Source organism: Poromitra crassiceps (genome assembly GCF_964638095.1).
Source record: "Poromitra crassiceps genome assembly, chromosome: 5".
NCBI classification, from domain to species: domain Eukaryota; kingdom Metazoa; phylum Chordata; class Actinopteri; order Beryciformes; family Melamphaidae; genus Poromitra; species Poromitra crassiceps.
Genome location: NC_139642.1, coordinates 21,508,555 through 21,523,279, shown reverse-complemented (window position 1 = coordinate 21,523,279; position 14,725 = coordinate 21,508,555). Strand labels below are relative to the sequence as shown.

The window sequence follows — 14,725 nt, the reverse complement described above, 5'->3', positions numbered from 1 at the left end:
CATATTATTACAGTACAGCAATACTAGTGTTGAAAGTAATAGAAGATGCCAAATCATTCAAAACAGTAAGTTGCTTTTAGGAGCATTGTTCCAGCGTGCGCCGCTGTTCCAAAACATGTCAACGTGTGTCGTTGCCTGGGAAACGCACATCCCATAATACAACTGTTCGCATCGCATCCCATAATAGTATGATGATACTTGGGATGCCATTGCGAACATAGATGCGAACAGGTTAGCTAAAAGTTTAGCGTCGCCAGCGAGGGCCCCCACCGTTGCGGTCGAGGTATGTTTTGAAATCCCTCCAGGCCTGAAGATTTTTCTAGGGGAAACACTGGAGATGGATGTAGTTGGTCAATACCCACACAATGTCTTACTACTGCTATAATAGCCTTTCCACGAGTGTAATTGCTAATCCAGGTGCAGTTGTTTGATTGGCTGAGGAATTGGTCTAGGCAGACATAGGTTGGCATTGAGGTATGTAACAGTCCACGTAGGTGTTTGACCCTGATGCTTTGCACTTGTCTTGTAGATAACAGACCTGTTGGACGTGGTGCTGGACAGTTTTATTAAGACCAGCGCCACCGGGGGCCTGGGCTCCATCAAGGCCGAGGTCATGGCTGATACTGCTGTGGCTCTGGCTTCAGGCAATGTCAAGCTGGTCTCCAGCAAGGTGAGACTCCACTCACATGCTATCACAGGCAAGGTTTTTCCTCATTGGAAGTTTGTGCTATAAGTTACAGGACTAATGCAATTCACAAAATTCCCGTAAGACTATCGCACTCATTTTTCAAAAAGGAGCTAGCCACCGAGCTAGCCGTCAATGTTTCCTTTTTTTAACACAGAAAGGGGCTTTTCTGTGCTACATTCTCGCGTTGTAAGCACTCCTTTGTGTCACTACATTTGTCAGCCAGGCCTCGACTCATCATAAAATCATGCGAAATGGCAGAAATTGTTCTTTGGCTGAGATAAATTCAGCAAATGTAAAGGTACCACCATTCTTCACCCATGGCAGTATGGTTAACAACCTTACATCTCCCTAGTTAAGAAGGCTGAATCTCTCTCGGTGTCCTCCTAGTGGAGTCTTTCCTCTGAGGAAAAGCTTTTTTGGTACAGCAGCAGTATTATGACAGTATCACTGTACTGTATTACCATTAGAATTAATTAATTAAGGTTGGATTTTGCATAACAGTAATCCAAAGACGTTATAAGATGTTACCGTATTGATAAGGTGCTATTAGCTTTGCTCTTAAATGACAATGATTCATGGACAATACATTTTCTTTCGAGATTTTCTGCAAAAATTGTCATGTGAAGAATCTGCCGCAAATGTAAACGATGAAATACTTACGAATTCAGGAAATGTCTCCAAATCTGTGGATTTGTCCCCTCTTTACAGCATCCAAAGTCACAAACTCATCCACCCACGAGCCACCATCTATCTGTGTGCTCTTTATCCCAATCTAGCCTCCTACTCAGATCAACAAACACAGCACACACACACAGCCAGACACAATAGAAAAGCCAGGCCCTGGCTCCTATTATGGCAGACATTGGCATTGCAGTGAATGGTGGCCATTGTGAAGATGTTTTTGCCAAAGCAAAGCCAAACAGAGTCACTGTTTGACTTGATTTTGTGTCATTTATCCCCCCCAAGTGTTTTAAGAGGTTTCAAAATCCTACATTCATAACTGTGTGCGCTGGTGTGTTTTTTTTACCATATTTCATCCTTTATATTGATGTTATGCGCATGGCAGCCATGTGCGTGTTGTGGTCTGCATGTGCTGCCAGCCACTACTGATGTCATGGCCGACACAATGGGCCCCTGTCTGCTGCTCTTGGCCTCCTGTCAACCCAACGATTCGGCCAATGCTATTTTCTTCCGCGTTAAAACGGCGATAGTGTCTTACTGTATGTATGAACTCAGTATCCAGAAGGACGTGCAAGTGTCATTGGTTGATTTATACTATATAGCCACTTTTTGTCTATTTTAACACTGTTAAACTACATCCCTACAGTATACTGCATCACTTTAACACCGTTAAACTACATCCCTACAGTATACTGTATCACTTTGACACTGTTAAAAACCGCTATCACCAATGAATTTTGTATCTCTGGGTCCATATCCTTATTCCCATGAATAGACATATATGTGACGTCATGTCATGTTATTTCCAGCACGATGGAGGTTGACGGCAGAACATATTTCAGCAATCTAAAACATCAACATAAACGTCAGGTTTTTGTGTCGCCATTTTGCGCCAACGCACACCCCGCCTCTGGGGGCTGTTGAAAGGCTTTCTGGGAAGCATAGGAAATCACTCGCTGACATAAATGTAATGTAGATGAGTCAGCTTGAGAGAAAGTGCTTTGGACCATGACGTCTTATTGGACTCTCCTCTCGCTTTGTGGCAGGTCATCGGTCGGATGTGCAAGATCATCGACAAGACGTGCCTGTCGCCGACTCCCACCCTGGAACAGCACCTCATGTGGGACGACATCGCCATCTTGGCACGCTACATGCTAATGCTATCCTTCAACAACTCCCTGGACGTGGCGGCCCACCTGCCTTACCTGTTCCATGTGGTGACCCTGCTGGTGGCCACCGGCCCACTGTCCCTCAGGGCCTCCACCCACGGCTTGGTCATCAACATCATCCACTCCCTCTGTACCTGCTCCCAGCTCAACTTCAGTGGTGAGGAGCTCCCGCGACACTTTCAACTGATTTTACAGTGCGTTACACAAGGCATAATCATAATCAACTAGAACGACCGCACCGCGGACTTATCCCTCCGCCATTAGTTCATTCTTGAGTCCAAATTGCCATTTGAGGCAAATTGGAAGAAATTCCGTCAAGGCGCTCCTGAGATATCGCGTTAACAAGCTTGAAAATGTCATTTGAGAGGTCACAGTGACCTTGACCTTTGACCACCAAAATGTAATCCGTTCATCCTTGCGCCCAAGTCGACGTTTGAGCCAAATTGGACGAAATTCCATCAAGCCGTTCTTGAGATCTCACTTTAACAAACTTGGGAATGGCATTCGTGAGGTCACAGTGACCTTGACCTTTGACCACGGAAATCTAATCAGTTCATCCTCGAGTCCAAATCGATGTTTCAGGCAAATTTGATGAAACTCCGTCAAGGCATTCCTGAGATATTGCGTTAACAAGCGTGAAAATGGCGTTCGAGAGGTCACAGTGACCTTGACCTTTGACCACCAAAATCTAATCAGATCATCCTTAGGTCTAAGTCAATGTTTGAGGCAAATTTGATGAAATTCCTTCAAGGCGTTCCTCAGATATCGCGTTAACAAACATCGGACGGACGAATGGACGGACGGACAACCCGGATCCATAATGCCTCCGGCCTGGCTATCGCCGGCGGAGGCATAACAAGTAGATGCGCGTTAAAATGGTTTTACAGTCCCTGGAAACCAAGAATAAATGTGTTTTTGAGTTTGTCACACCACAGAAAAATGTATTAACCACCCAGCCAAATTTGAACGCTTAGAAATGTCGCCAAGTATCTAAAATTAGGTTCCAAAATGATGAAAAAATAAGCAGTATTCTCTGCTCTGAAACATTGGGGGCGTGTCTGCTGAGAGGTGCTCCCAGTGCTGTCTCCTCCCCCCTCCAGCTGTGCAACTTGATACATTGTTACATTTAGACCATTTTGTTAACAAGTATTCAATGTGGCATTTGAAGTTAAGTGACTCATCAATGAGGACCCCCAGGAATTTGGTGGAATTTACTCTTATTAAATCCTTTTCATTTAACTTAAGACGGATATGATCAGTATGAATTGCATTTTTATTGGAGTGGAACTAGGGATGTCAATTTTCGGTTAATTTCACTTTCGATTAACCGACGCTAATAATCGATTAACCTATCGGTTAATTCATAATTTTTTAATATTAAAAAAAAAAAAAAAAAAAAATGTTTTTTTTTTTTTTTTTTTTTTTGTGTGTGTCTATTTACTCAATGAACTCATGCCCAAACAAGGCGTGTCTATTTAGATGCTGAAATGTTAATGCTTTTTGTGTTAGAATTTCTAACACAAAAAGCATTAACAAGCATTAACAAAAAGCATCAACATTTCAACACAAATTCTTTTTGTGTTAGAATTTCTAACACAAAAAGCATTAACATTTCAGCATCTAAATAGACACGCCTTGTTTGGGCATGAGCTCATTGAGTAAATAGACCCAAAAAAAAAAAAAAAAAAATTTTTTTTTTTTTTTTTTTAATATTAACTGATAGACCGACAGCAATAACCGAACAACGACGTTAGCGACGGTTAATCGATTAACGGTTAACCGTTGACATCCCTAAGTGGAACACAATATAGTTAGTCTTTTTGATATTGATCGATAGTTCGTTGCACTAAAACCAAGTACCGTAAATTCCGGACTATAAGCCGCGGCTTTTTCCCCGTTTTTTGGCCCCTGCGGCTTATATAACGGTGCGGCTTATCTATGGATTTTTTCAGCAAAAAAATAAATAAAAAACGGAATTCTCTCTTCTTTAGCACTCTTTCTAACTATAAATCCACTTCTGTTTTAATTTCCTCTCTTGCCCTCTTTTCACCACACCGCGGACACTGTGTGCACTGTAAAAAAAAACACAGGTGGTGTTGTGTTATGTTGTTTTGTTGAAATGTTAATAAATGGGAGCTTCCTCAAACAGCCATCTCTTTCCCGACAATCCCCTCTGTGCACGAACCCTTACATATGGTAATTAAACATTAAAACACAATTTAAAAAAAAAACATTAAAACACCTGCGGCTTATAGTCCGGTGCGGCTTATATATGTAACAAACAGGCAATTTTGCTGCTGCGGCTTATACTCCGGTGCGCCTTATAGTCCGGAATTTACGGTATCTACTTTCAGCAATTCAGCATTAAGTAGATCTTGAAGCTCATTTAGCGTGTCCTTGTTAGAATAATACATTTATTTTTAACGTTTTTATGATTCCAGAGGAGACTAAGCAAGTGCTGCGGCTGAGCCTGACTGAGTTCTCCCTGCCTAAGTTCTACCTGCTGTTCGGCATCAGCAAGGTGAAGTCGGCCGCCGTCATCGCCTTCCGCTCCAGCTACCGCGACCGCTCCTTCTCCCCCGGCTCCTACGAGAGGGAGACCTTCGCCCTGTCCTCCCTGGAGACGGTCACTGAGGCCCTGCTGGAGATTATGGAGGTCACTCACACAGTCTAGAAAAGAACACATTCACACATTCACATGCTCAGACCCTGTCTTACGCCCAGTGCAAGGGCAAGCGTTGTCTTTCATAGTTTGTAGCACTTAAAATCAAATAAAAATTATTTTAATTACCTGAAGTTTTTAATTACCCGACGCTGAAACACATCCTTTGATGTACTGACCCAGTGTTAAATAATTAATTGCCTCTCTCTCTCTCCACACTTAGTTTCCATTCAGACACACAGACACACCTTCACCTACGCGTCACAATGTAAACGCTAGTTGTTTCCAACACCTCACTCTTTGTCTCTTCTCCAGGCGTGTATGAGGGACATCCCAGCCTGCAAGTGGCTGGATCAGTGGACAGAGCTCGCACAGAAGTACGACCCTCTTCCTTCTCATTTCATTGTAGCCGTCCTCAGTCCATACATGTGGAACGTCACTCCCTCCTAACGTGTGTGTGTGTGTGTGTGTGTGTGTGTGTGTGTGTGTGTGTGTGTGTGTGTGTGTGTGCTTGCGCGCTCAGGTTCGCCTTCCAGTACAACCCGTCTCTGCAGCCTCGCGCCCTGGTGGTGTTCGGCTGCATCAGCAAGAGGGTGAGCCACGGGCAGATCAAGCAGATCATCCGTATCCTCAGCAAGGCCAGCCCACTGCTCAGCATCGACCGGGTGAGGACACTCAGGACACTAGTGATGCGCGGGGTCACCCAGAACCCGCCGGGTCCCGCGGGCTGGCCCCCGTCTGGGTTGGCAGATTATGAAAATATCACGGGTGCGGGGCGGGGCAGGCTCAGAACGTGACAAAGCAACATTATAATATAATTGAGTTAGAGCAGTGAAACACACAGAGTAACCCTTTATTAAGACGTGAACTCTCTCACACGTACACACAATCAGAGAGTCTGAAGCCGTCTGCACCTGCTGCACTAGTAAAGAAACGCTTCAAATGAGGTAGCCTATGTGCTCTCTAAACAAACATTTTGGAAGGATTATTCGCTGTAATTATTATTTGAAGTGTCCATAAAACGAATGCCACCGCAGATTTTCTCTGTGGACTCGACTGTGATCTATTTGTCAATTTTACTGCAACGTGAGTAGGCTACATGACCAATTGAGAGCGCATGAGGTAATTAAAAGAAATTGGAAGGAATAAGAACTGTTTCTGTAGCCTACCTCCTCTACCTGCTACCTCTATTTTGAGACCTTGGATTAATTGAGGAAAGATCGATAGTAGCTGAGTTTGTAGCGCCGACAAGCAGAAAGAACTCAACAACATGAAAACAGCCGTGCAACGCATCCAGAGCGTGTTGTCCAGTCGCGCACCGGCACGCATGTGTGTGTCTGTCTGTGAGAGAGAGAAGAAGAGAGACGAGTTTGGACACATTGGAGAGCTCCGCTGCGCTCATCTTGAGTCCAGAGACATATTACATTACATTGGCCGTTTGTGGGCTGCTGGATTGGGTTGGGTTCTGTGTTTTCAGATATTTTAACGGGGCGGACTGGCTCCGATGACGGGTTGGGTTGGTGCGGGCATTCAAAAACCCTGACCCGCGCATCACTACAGGACACACAAACTCACTCAGCCAGTCTCCATTTCAATTTGATTGTTAATGTTGTCACGGTAGCCAGGGTTGTGCAATATATTGATATTATATATTGATATCGTGCTATGAGACTAGATATCTTCTTAGATTTTGAATATCGTGAAATGGCATAAGTGTTGTCGTTTTAAAGGCTACAGTAAAGTTTCTGAACTTACCAGACTGTTCTATCTGTTCTACCCCTCCTCCCTCTCTCTTGCTCCTCCTCCTGCCTCTGTGGCCCCTCCTTCCTCTCTCTTGCTCCTCCTCCTGCCTCTGTGGCCCCTCCTCCCTCTCTCTTGCTCCTCCTCCTGCCTCCTCTGGCCACCACAGGGTCTGGAGAGCTGCCTAAAGGGGCCGGATCATTACAACAGCCAAGTTTTAATAGAGGCCACAGTCATCGCTCTCACCAAGCTGCAGCCTCTACTCAGCAAGGTATACAGCTGCTGCAGAGCCTACCGCACTGACATGCTACTGCCCAGTGTTAACCATGTACAGAGCCTACCGCACTGACATGCTACTGCCCAGTGTTAACCATGTATCTAGCCGCACTGACATGCTACTGCCCAGTGTTAACCATGTATCTACCCGCACTGACATGCTACTGCCCAGTGTTAACCATGTATCTACCCGCACTGACATGCTACTGCCCAGTGTTAACCATGTATCTAGCCGCACTGACATGCTACTGCCCAGTGTTAACCATGTATCTACCCGCACTGACATGCTACTGCCCAGTGTTAACCATGTATCTACCCGCACTGACATGCTACTGCCCAGTGTTAACCATGTATCTACCCGCACTGACATGCTACTGCCCAGTGTTAACCATGTACAGAGCCTACCGCACTGACATGCTACTGCCCAGTGTTAACCATGTATCTACCCGCACTGACATGCTACTGCCCAGTGTTAACCATGGATCTACCCGCACTGACATGCTACTGCCCAGTGTTAACCATGTATCTACCCCCACTGACATGCTACTGCCCAGTGTTAACCATGTATCTACCCGCACTGACATGCTACTGCCCAGTGTTAACCATGTATCTAGCCGCACTGACATGCTACTGCCCAGTGTTAACCATGTATCTAGCCGCACTGACATGCTACTGCCCAGTGTTAACCATGTATCTACCCGCACTGACATGCTACTGCCCAGTGTTAACCATGTATCTAGCCGCACTGACATGCTACTGCCCAGTGTTAACCATGTATCTAGCCGCACTGACATGCTACTGCCCAGTGTTAACCATGTATCTACCCGCACTGACATGCTACTGCCCAGTGTTAACCATGTATCTACCCGCACTGACATGCTACTGCCCAGTGTTAACCATGTATCTAGCCGCACTGACATGCTACTGCCCAGTGTTAACCATGTATCTACCTGCACTGACATGCTACTGCCCAGTGTTAACCATGTATCTAGCCGCACTGACATGCTACTGCCCAGTGTTAACCATGTATTGTAGAATGCAATACTGATGCTACATATTTAAAAATACCTTTTGAAGCCTTAGGCCTTGGCCACACTGATCCGTGGTGTCTGTCCGTGTGCGTTCATTTCTCTGTTCACTTCCATTCATTTTCAATGACAACTGTCCGACTGTCCATGGAGCACTCAGAAGCGTACGTATCCAGAAAATTTGCATACGTTTTGATGGACAGAAAGTTGGAGAGGGATGAACTTTTTCTAGATGGACGTATCGGATGGTCGGATAGTCACTGTCCGTTTAGCCAATCAGAGTCTAGGTCTCGAAAGGAGGCGTTCCGAGATTTGTTTCAACTTTTCAAAGAAGATGGCCGAGGCGGTGAACGAGGCTATAAGGGATTCCCCAGCAAAATGAAAATTGTGTGATTTCACTAGGATTTCAGTGACTAGAAGTTAGTCCAAGGGGAGAATGTAGTGCATATACTTCTCTCCAGTTATCTGCACATGATCTACATTATATTATACTCGCGCTGTTCATGTTATTTGCATCGAGTCACATTTCCAAGGAGCTGCACGCAGGCAGGCTCGCCGGCCGCGGAGCAGCCCCGGCACTTTCGGCGAGGGGTTTGACGTAGACTCAGTTCTCATCAGACAGACATCTGTCCGTTCAATAATTCTGTCCATTTTCTGACGGATCAGTGTGGCCAAGGCCTTAAGCCCAATTTATGCTTCGTCTGCCGACACTTTTGAAACGGTCGCCGACAGAAATGAGGACTTGAGTCGACACTTTCAAGTGTCGGCAAGCAGTGTCTGCTACCTAGTGAAATGTCTAGTGTCGCTGACTACGTCATAGTATCGCGCAAGTCTGATTGGCTATATAGACGGCACGCGCTTGACTTCCTTGTTTTAATTTTCGCTCGATTGAAATGAATGAACATGTCCCCGCTATTTTTATCAGCCTGTCCTTGATGTATGACTTCGTGAAAATCACAAAGAACACCGTGACCAATTTCCCACAGAGAGAGAGAGGAGGTGAGTTGTGTGGTTGTGTGTCGTTTATATGCGGCTGCAGCCAAGTACGTTACATCTTGACTCCGAGGTGGTTTCACTGTGCGTTCCCCCTCTTGCCGTGGCTGTCTAGCGTTCGAGTGTCACGTGACCGTTGAACCGAGGCGAACATTCACTGAAGTATAAATACAACACCATGAGCGACACTTTATTTTTTGTCTGCGACCATGTGCTGAGCGACACTTTATAATAAGTATAAATTTAGCTTTAGAATTGCTATAAGTAACCAAAGTCTGTAAATATGGAAAAGTGTCACAATAGTCGAGTCTCTTACTAGTTCATATGGACATATTTATGAGGATGCACACTAGATTCTCTTTTGAAAAGCAAATGACACTCTAATGTAGTAATGGCAATGTTTAACCTGAAGCCTGTGTACAGTATTGCTGCATTGTGAAGTTTATACAGATTTTCAACCAATGTCTTTCTCTCAATGATCCACTCACCGCGGACCTGTGTGTGATTGCAGGAGTCTCCCATGCACAAGGCTCTGTTCTGGGTGGCTGTGGCCGTGCTGCAGCTGGACGAGGTCAACCTGTACTCTGCTGGCACCGCCCTGCTGGAGCAGAACCTCCACACACTGGACACGCTGCGCGTCTTCAACGACAAGGTACACACACACACACACACACACACACACACACACACAACCTCAGATGACACATAAGTTTGCATTTATGATGTGGGGTTGTTGTATGAGGTACTTGCTGACAGTCAGTGGACTACATGCAGTAGAATGCAGCCTGCGCGGTCCCAGTTTGGAGAAATGGAGACCGGCCGCGTCAGGCAAGTAGAGCTGTCTGCTGAGTGTGAATAGGGTCACGAGCAAAAACGTAAAGCTTCCATACTGCTCACCTGGTGTAATCCAAGTCTCCACAAGCCCTGAGATGCCAAGTTGACTTGAAAATACGTAATTTACACCGTTTTTATCTTAAATCTGCACTGTAGCCATGTGCAGCCAGGCATCTCAGGGATTGTGTTGACTTGGATTATGCCAGGTGAGCAGTATGGAATTAAAAAGGCCCTTGTGGGGGTGGGGGGGGAGTTAATTTCCTACTCTGCTGTCAGGTAAAGTACCTCATACATCCACACGTCAAAAAATCCGAACTATCCCTTTAAGGTGAATGATTCTGAAATGGTCACTCCTTTCAGGCACCAGCATACATTCCTGTGACTCCCTCTTTTCTTTCTTTCTTCTACTGCTTCTCCTCCTCCCTCGTCTCACCCTGTCCTGATGTTCTCCTCCTCCCTCGTCTCACCCTGTCCTGATGTTCTCCTCCTCCCTCGTCTCACCCTGTCCTGATGTTCTCCTCCTCCCTCGTCTCACCCTGTCCTGATGTTCTCCTCCTCCCTCGTCTCACCCTGTCCTGATGTCCTCCTCCTCCCTCGTCTCACCCTGTCCTGATGTTCTCCTCCTCCCTCGTCTCACCCTGTCCTGATGTTCTCCTCCTCCCTCGTCTCACCCTGTCCTGATGTTCTCCTCCTCCCTCGTCTCACCCTGTCCTGATGTTCTCCTCCTCCCTTGTCTCACCCTGTCCTGATGTTCTCCTCCTCCCTCGTCTCACTCTGTCCTGATGTTCTCCTCCTCCCTCGTCTCACCCTGTCCTGATGTTCTCCTCCCTCGTCTCACCCTGTCCTGATGTTCTCCTCCTCCCTCGTCTCACCCTGTCCTGATGTTCTCCTCCCTCGTCTCACCCTGACCTGATGTTCTCCTCCCTCGTCTCACCCTGTCCTGATGTTCTCCTCCTCCCTCGTCTCACCCTGTCCTGATGTTCTCCTCCTCCCTCGTCTCACCCTGTCCTGATGTTCTCCTCCTCCCTCGTCTCACCCTGTCCTGATGTTCTCCTCCTCCCTCGTCTCACCCTGTCCTGATGTTCTCCTCCTGCCTCGTCTCACCCTGTCCTGATGTTCTCCTCCTCCCTCGTCTCACCCTGTCCTGATGTCACAGAGTCCAGAGGAGGTGTTCATGGAGATCCGGCGTCCTTTAGAGTGGCACTGTAAGCAGATGGATCACTTTGTAGGCCTCACCTTCAGCTCCAACTTCAACTTTGCACTGGTGGGCCACCTGCTCAAAGGTAACAGCAGCCATGATCTTACAAACAAACAACCTTCCAACATCAGCGTGTTGCTTTACTGCAGGGCTGTTTAAACCTTTTTGAATGGGGGCCAGATTAGATCACGTGAAAATACCGGGGGCCCGCTGCCTCTCGCATCATATGGGTTATAGAAGAAAAAATCACTAACAATACAGTTGTACTCTTAAGGATTTTGTTTACCATCTGAAAACATGAGTTCTGCCTGCTGTTCCTGTGTGGTGCTTGTCTACAGACTGTATGATAGTGCTGTCATCATCAACGGAAGAAATGCAAATTGAACTTGCTTGAATAACCAACACTGTGTGGAGGGCCACATAATAGTATATTTTGAGAGACAAGCCGAGGGCCGCTTAAAATCGGTCAGCAGGCCGCAATTGGCCCCCGGGCTGGACTTTGGACATGCCTGCTTTACTATATATACCGCCTTGACTTTGTTGTTGAATGCATCCAACCAATCAGAAGTGGGAATTAATATGTGTAAACAGAGCTCCTGGAAACACCCACTGTGGTACCCAACTCGTCTCACTTGTTTAGTAAATGTTGCAGTCACGATATTTTTGTGATTTTAAATTGTGTACACATTTCTTTTCTACATACGCTGCCCGTCATACGGCACACCTAATTGAATGTTCGATGTTTTTCATTATCTACAGTATCTACAAATTATCTTCAAGATCTACAAGTTTCTGCCTAAATGCTTGAAATTAATTTCTTATACAAATATAAACAGAGTAGCGCAGGGGCTGAAGTCCCGGACTTCCTGGATCTTACGGGGAAAAGTCTATGGGGTTTTAGAATGGGGATTTCACTTAAATGCATAAAATAAGGTCTGTGGTTAACAAAAGTTTATGGGTGTGGTAGGGTTCAGCAGGATAATCTTCACGAACCTGAATCACTTTTTATGCTTTTTGAAGCGTTTTCTAAAAATCTAAAAATGCATTTACATTTCAAAAGTCATAAAAGGGATTCATGTTTTTGAATCACTTTTATGACTTTTGAAACGTAAATGTGTTTAAATACAAATGCATTTACGTTTCAAATGTCTTCAAAGTGATTCACGTTTGTGAATCCCAGGGTAAACATATCTTCAAAATAAAAGCCTGCTCTATGCTGCACTCACTTGCAGCTTGTTGCCATGGGTGGTTTCGGGGCAGGTACACGATGAAGAGGGATAAACAAATTTATGATTTTGTTTTGCACCTCAGGGCCGCCGTACAAACCCCCCAACGCACATACAGTCAAGTCAAGTCAAGTCAAGTTTATTTGTATAGCACATTTCATACACAGAGGCAATTCAAAGTGCTTCACATAAAATGGTTGACAGGAAAAGAAAAGAAGAGAATAAAATGGACATTTAACAGTAGTTAACTGTGGTTTGAAAAAGACACATGAGAGCAGCAGCAACATAATGGACAACAGTAAAAGCATATAGATTGTTCTGCCCTCGCTGTCCTTTAGCAGTGACTCTTCAAAGGCTGCCATTGTGCAGTCAGTCATTTACCTAAAGCCCTATAGGTTTTGCACTTTGGTGCAAATGGCAGAAATCCAAATGTAAATGGGCGTCAAAGCAGCCCCTTAATTACAGATTTGTTTTCTGAACCGTTTTTGATTGGTGTCTTTGTAACTGTCGTCTTTTCTTGATTGGTGTCTTTGTAACTGTGGTCTTTTCACAAGTTATCTGTGGCTAAATCACAGTGAGGACACACAACTCGTCTTGCTCTTCGTACGTAGCTCACTAAAGAAACGCTGTAGTCCTCAAGTCTCCAATCTGTCAGCAAGTCAAGCAGGGTGTATTGACAATGTGTCCTTGCGTTGGCAGCACCACTACCTCTTGTTATTGGATGGGTTTTGTCTGGGTGGATTCTCTTCTGCCTCAGTACTCGAGCGAACTGTATGAAACCGCAAGTTCTCTCTAGAAACTGAACCATTGTTTTGATGCAGAAGAATGTGTCAAAGAAGTGATTTGGAGGGGGGTACGGTGGTGCAGTGGTAAGCCCTGTCGCCTCACAGCTCGAAGGTCCTGGGTTCGATTCCCACCTGGGACGTTGTGAACGCTGAAGGAATGCGTGCCCGTCCGCATGTCCTCGAGTGCCCACCGCCCGGGTGGCGTTGTCAAAAGTGCCTTTCTGTGTGGAGTTTGCATGTTCTCCCCGTGCCTCACCAAAACATGCAATATCCTGGTTGCTAATGTGGTTCCTCCTCTGGTCGTTAAGGGCGCCTGTTCGGAGGGAGGGGAACTGGTTGGAAAAGCGTGAACCTCCCCCACGTGCTATGTCCTACCGGTGAAGCTTCCCCTGTCAGGTGAAAAGAAGCGGCTGGCTAACTGCCCATGTCTCGGAGGAAGCATGGAGCCAGTTTCGGCTCTCCCCAGATCGGCAGAGGGTGGAGTAGCAACCAGGATAAATAAATTAAATTAGCACTAATGGGGGATAAAAATGGGATAAATAATCGGAGGGGGGGGGGGATTATTAAAAAAAAAAAAAAAAAAGTGATTTGGATCGCAGTTCTCGTCCCTGACTGCTAATCTTTTTTTTCATTTTTTTTTTCATACATTTTCTCTCTAGGATACCGACACCCGTCACCCACCACAGTAGCAAGGACGGTGAGAATCCTCCACACACTCTTGGCGCTCATCAGCAAGCATCTGAAGTGTGACAAGTTTGAAGTCAACATCCATAGCGTGGCCTATCTGGCTGGTACGTCTCACTGACGCCTCACTCACCCTTTATAAGCTATTTCATTTTGTAAGATAACGTCAACCTGTAATGGTCCCCATGGGGGTAAATTGGGTCATTGCATGTTTTGGCCACTAGTGGCATGTGATCGCGGCTCACTGTCATTCCTTGTTTTTTAACGTGCAGCATTGCTCACTGTGTCCGAGGAGGTCCGAAGTCGCTGCAGCCTGAAACACAGGAAGTCACTGCTGCTCTCTGACCTCACCATGGACACCGTTCCTATGGAAACCTACTCCGCTCACATCACTGACCACAGCTGCCGGTGAGCTGGTGCAACAGACGAGAACACCCGGGAGAACTAGCTGTCACATTTAGACGCACCTGCTTTTTCCACCACAAAATAGGAAGTAAAGGGATTAATAAAAATAAAATAAAATGTCAGAATGCGGTCAGGCCCGTTCTCAGTTGAGGATCGTACCAATATTAAATCATCTTAATGAATTTATTATTTATTTATTATGCTCCTGCATGACATGAATGGTGGTTGTGGGACATCGTTTTGAGTAATAACTGAAAACAAGTCATGTCAGTCTTGCTCCTGTGGGAGCTTTTTACTGTTATGCAGTTTAGGAATGCAGGCAGCAGTTGTCATTGTCATGTCTACTCAGTTCCATG

The 14,725-nt window shown here is 45.7% G+C and overlaps 1 protein-coding gene across 6 annotated transcripts in view; it reads left to right on the top strand.

Moving 5' to 3' along the window:
• Positions 1 to 14,725, top strand: part of nf1a (neurofibromin 1a) — a gene marked incomplete at its 5' end in the record, with an annotated part of 138,018 nt that overhangs the window by 102,337 nt on the left and 20,956 nt on the right. For all 6 annotated transcript variants that reach the window (XM_083637529.1, XM_083637528.1, XM_083637525.1 and 3 more), the window contains 10 exons: positions 530 to 670; positions 2,416 to 2,695; positions 4,980 to 5,194; positions 5,516 to 5,577; positions 5,724 to 5,865; positions 7,110 to 7,211; positions 9,749 to 9,889; positions 11,228 to 11,354; positions 13,940 to 14,071; positions 14,237 to 14,372. In XM_083637529.1, the coding sequence (XP_083493655.1) occupies positions 530 to 670; positions 2,416 to 2,695; positions 4,980 to 5,194; positions 5,516 to 5,577; positions 5,724 to 5,865; positions 7,110 to 7,211; positions 9,749 to 9,889; positions 11,228 to 11,354; positions 13,940 to 14,071; positions 14,237 to 14,372 (1,478 nt within the window). The remainder of the gene's footprint in view (positions 1 to 529; positions 671 to 2,415; positions 2,696 to 4,979; positions 5,195 to 5,515; positions 5,578 to 5,723; positions 5,866 to 7,109; positions 7,212 to 9,748; positions 9,890 to 11,227; positions 11,355 to 13,939; positions 14,072 to 14,236; positions 14,373 to 14,725) is intronic.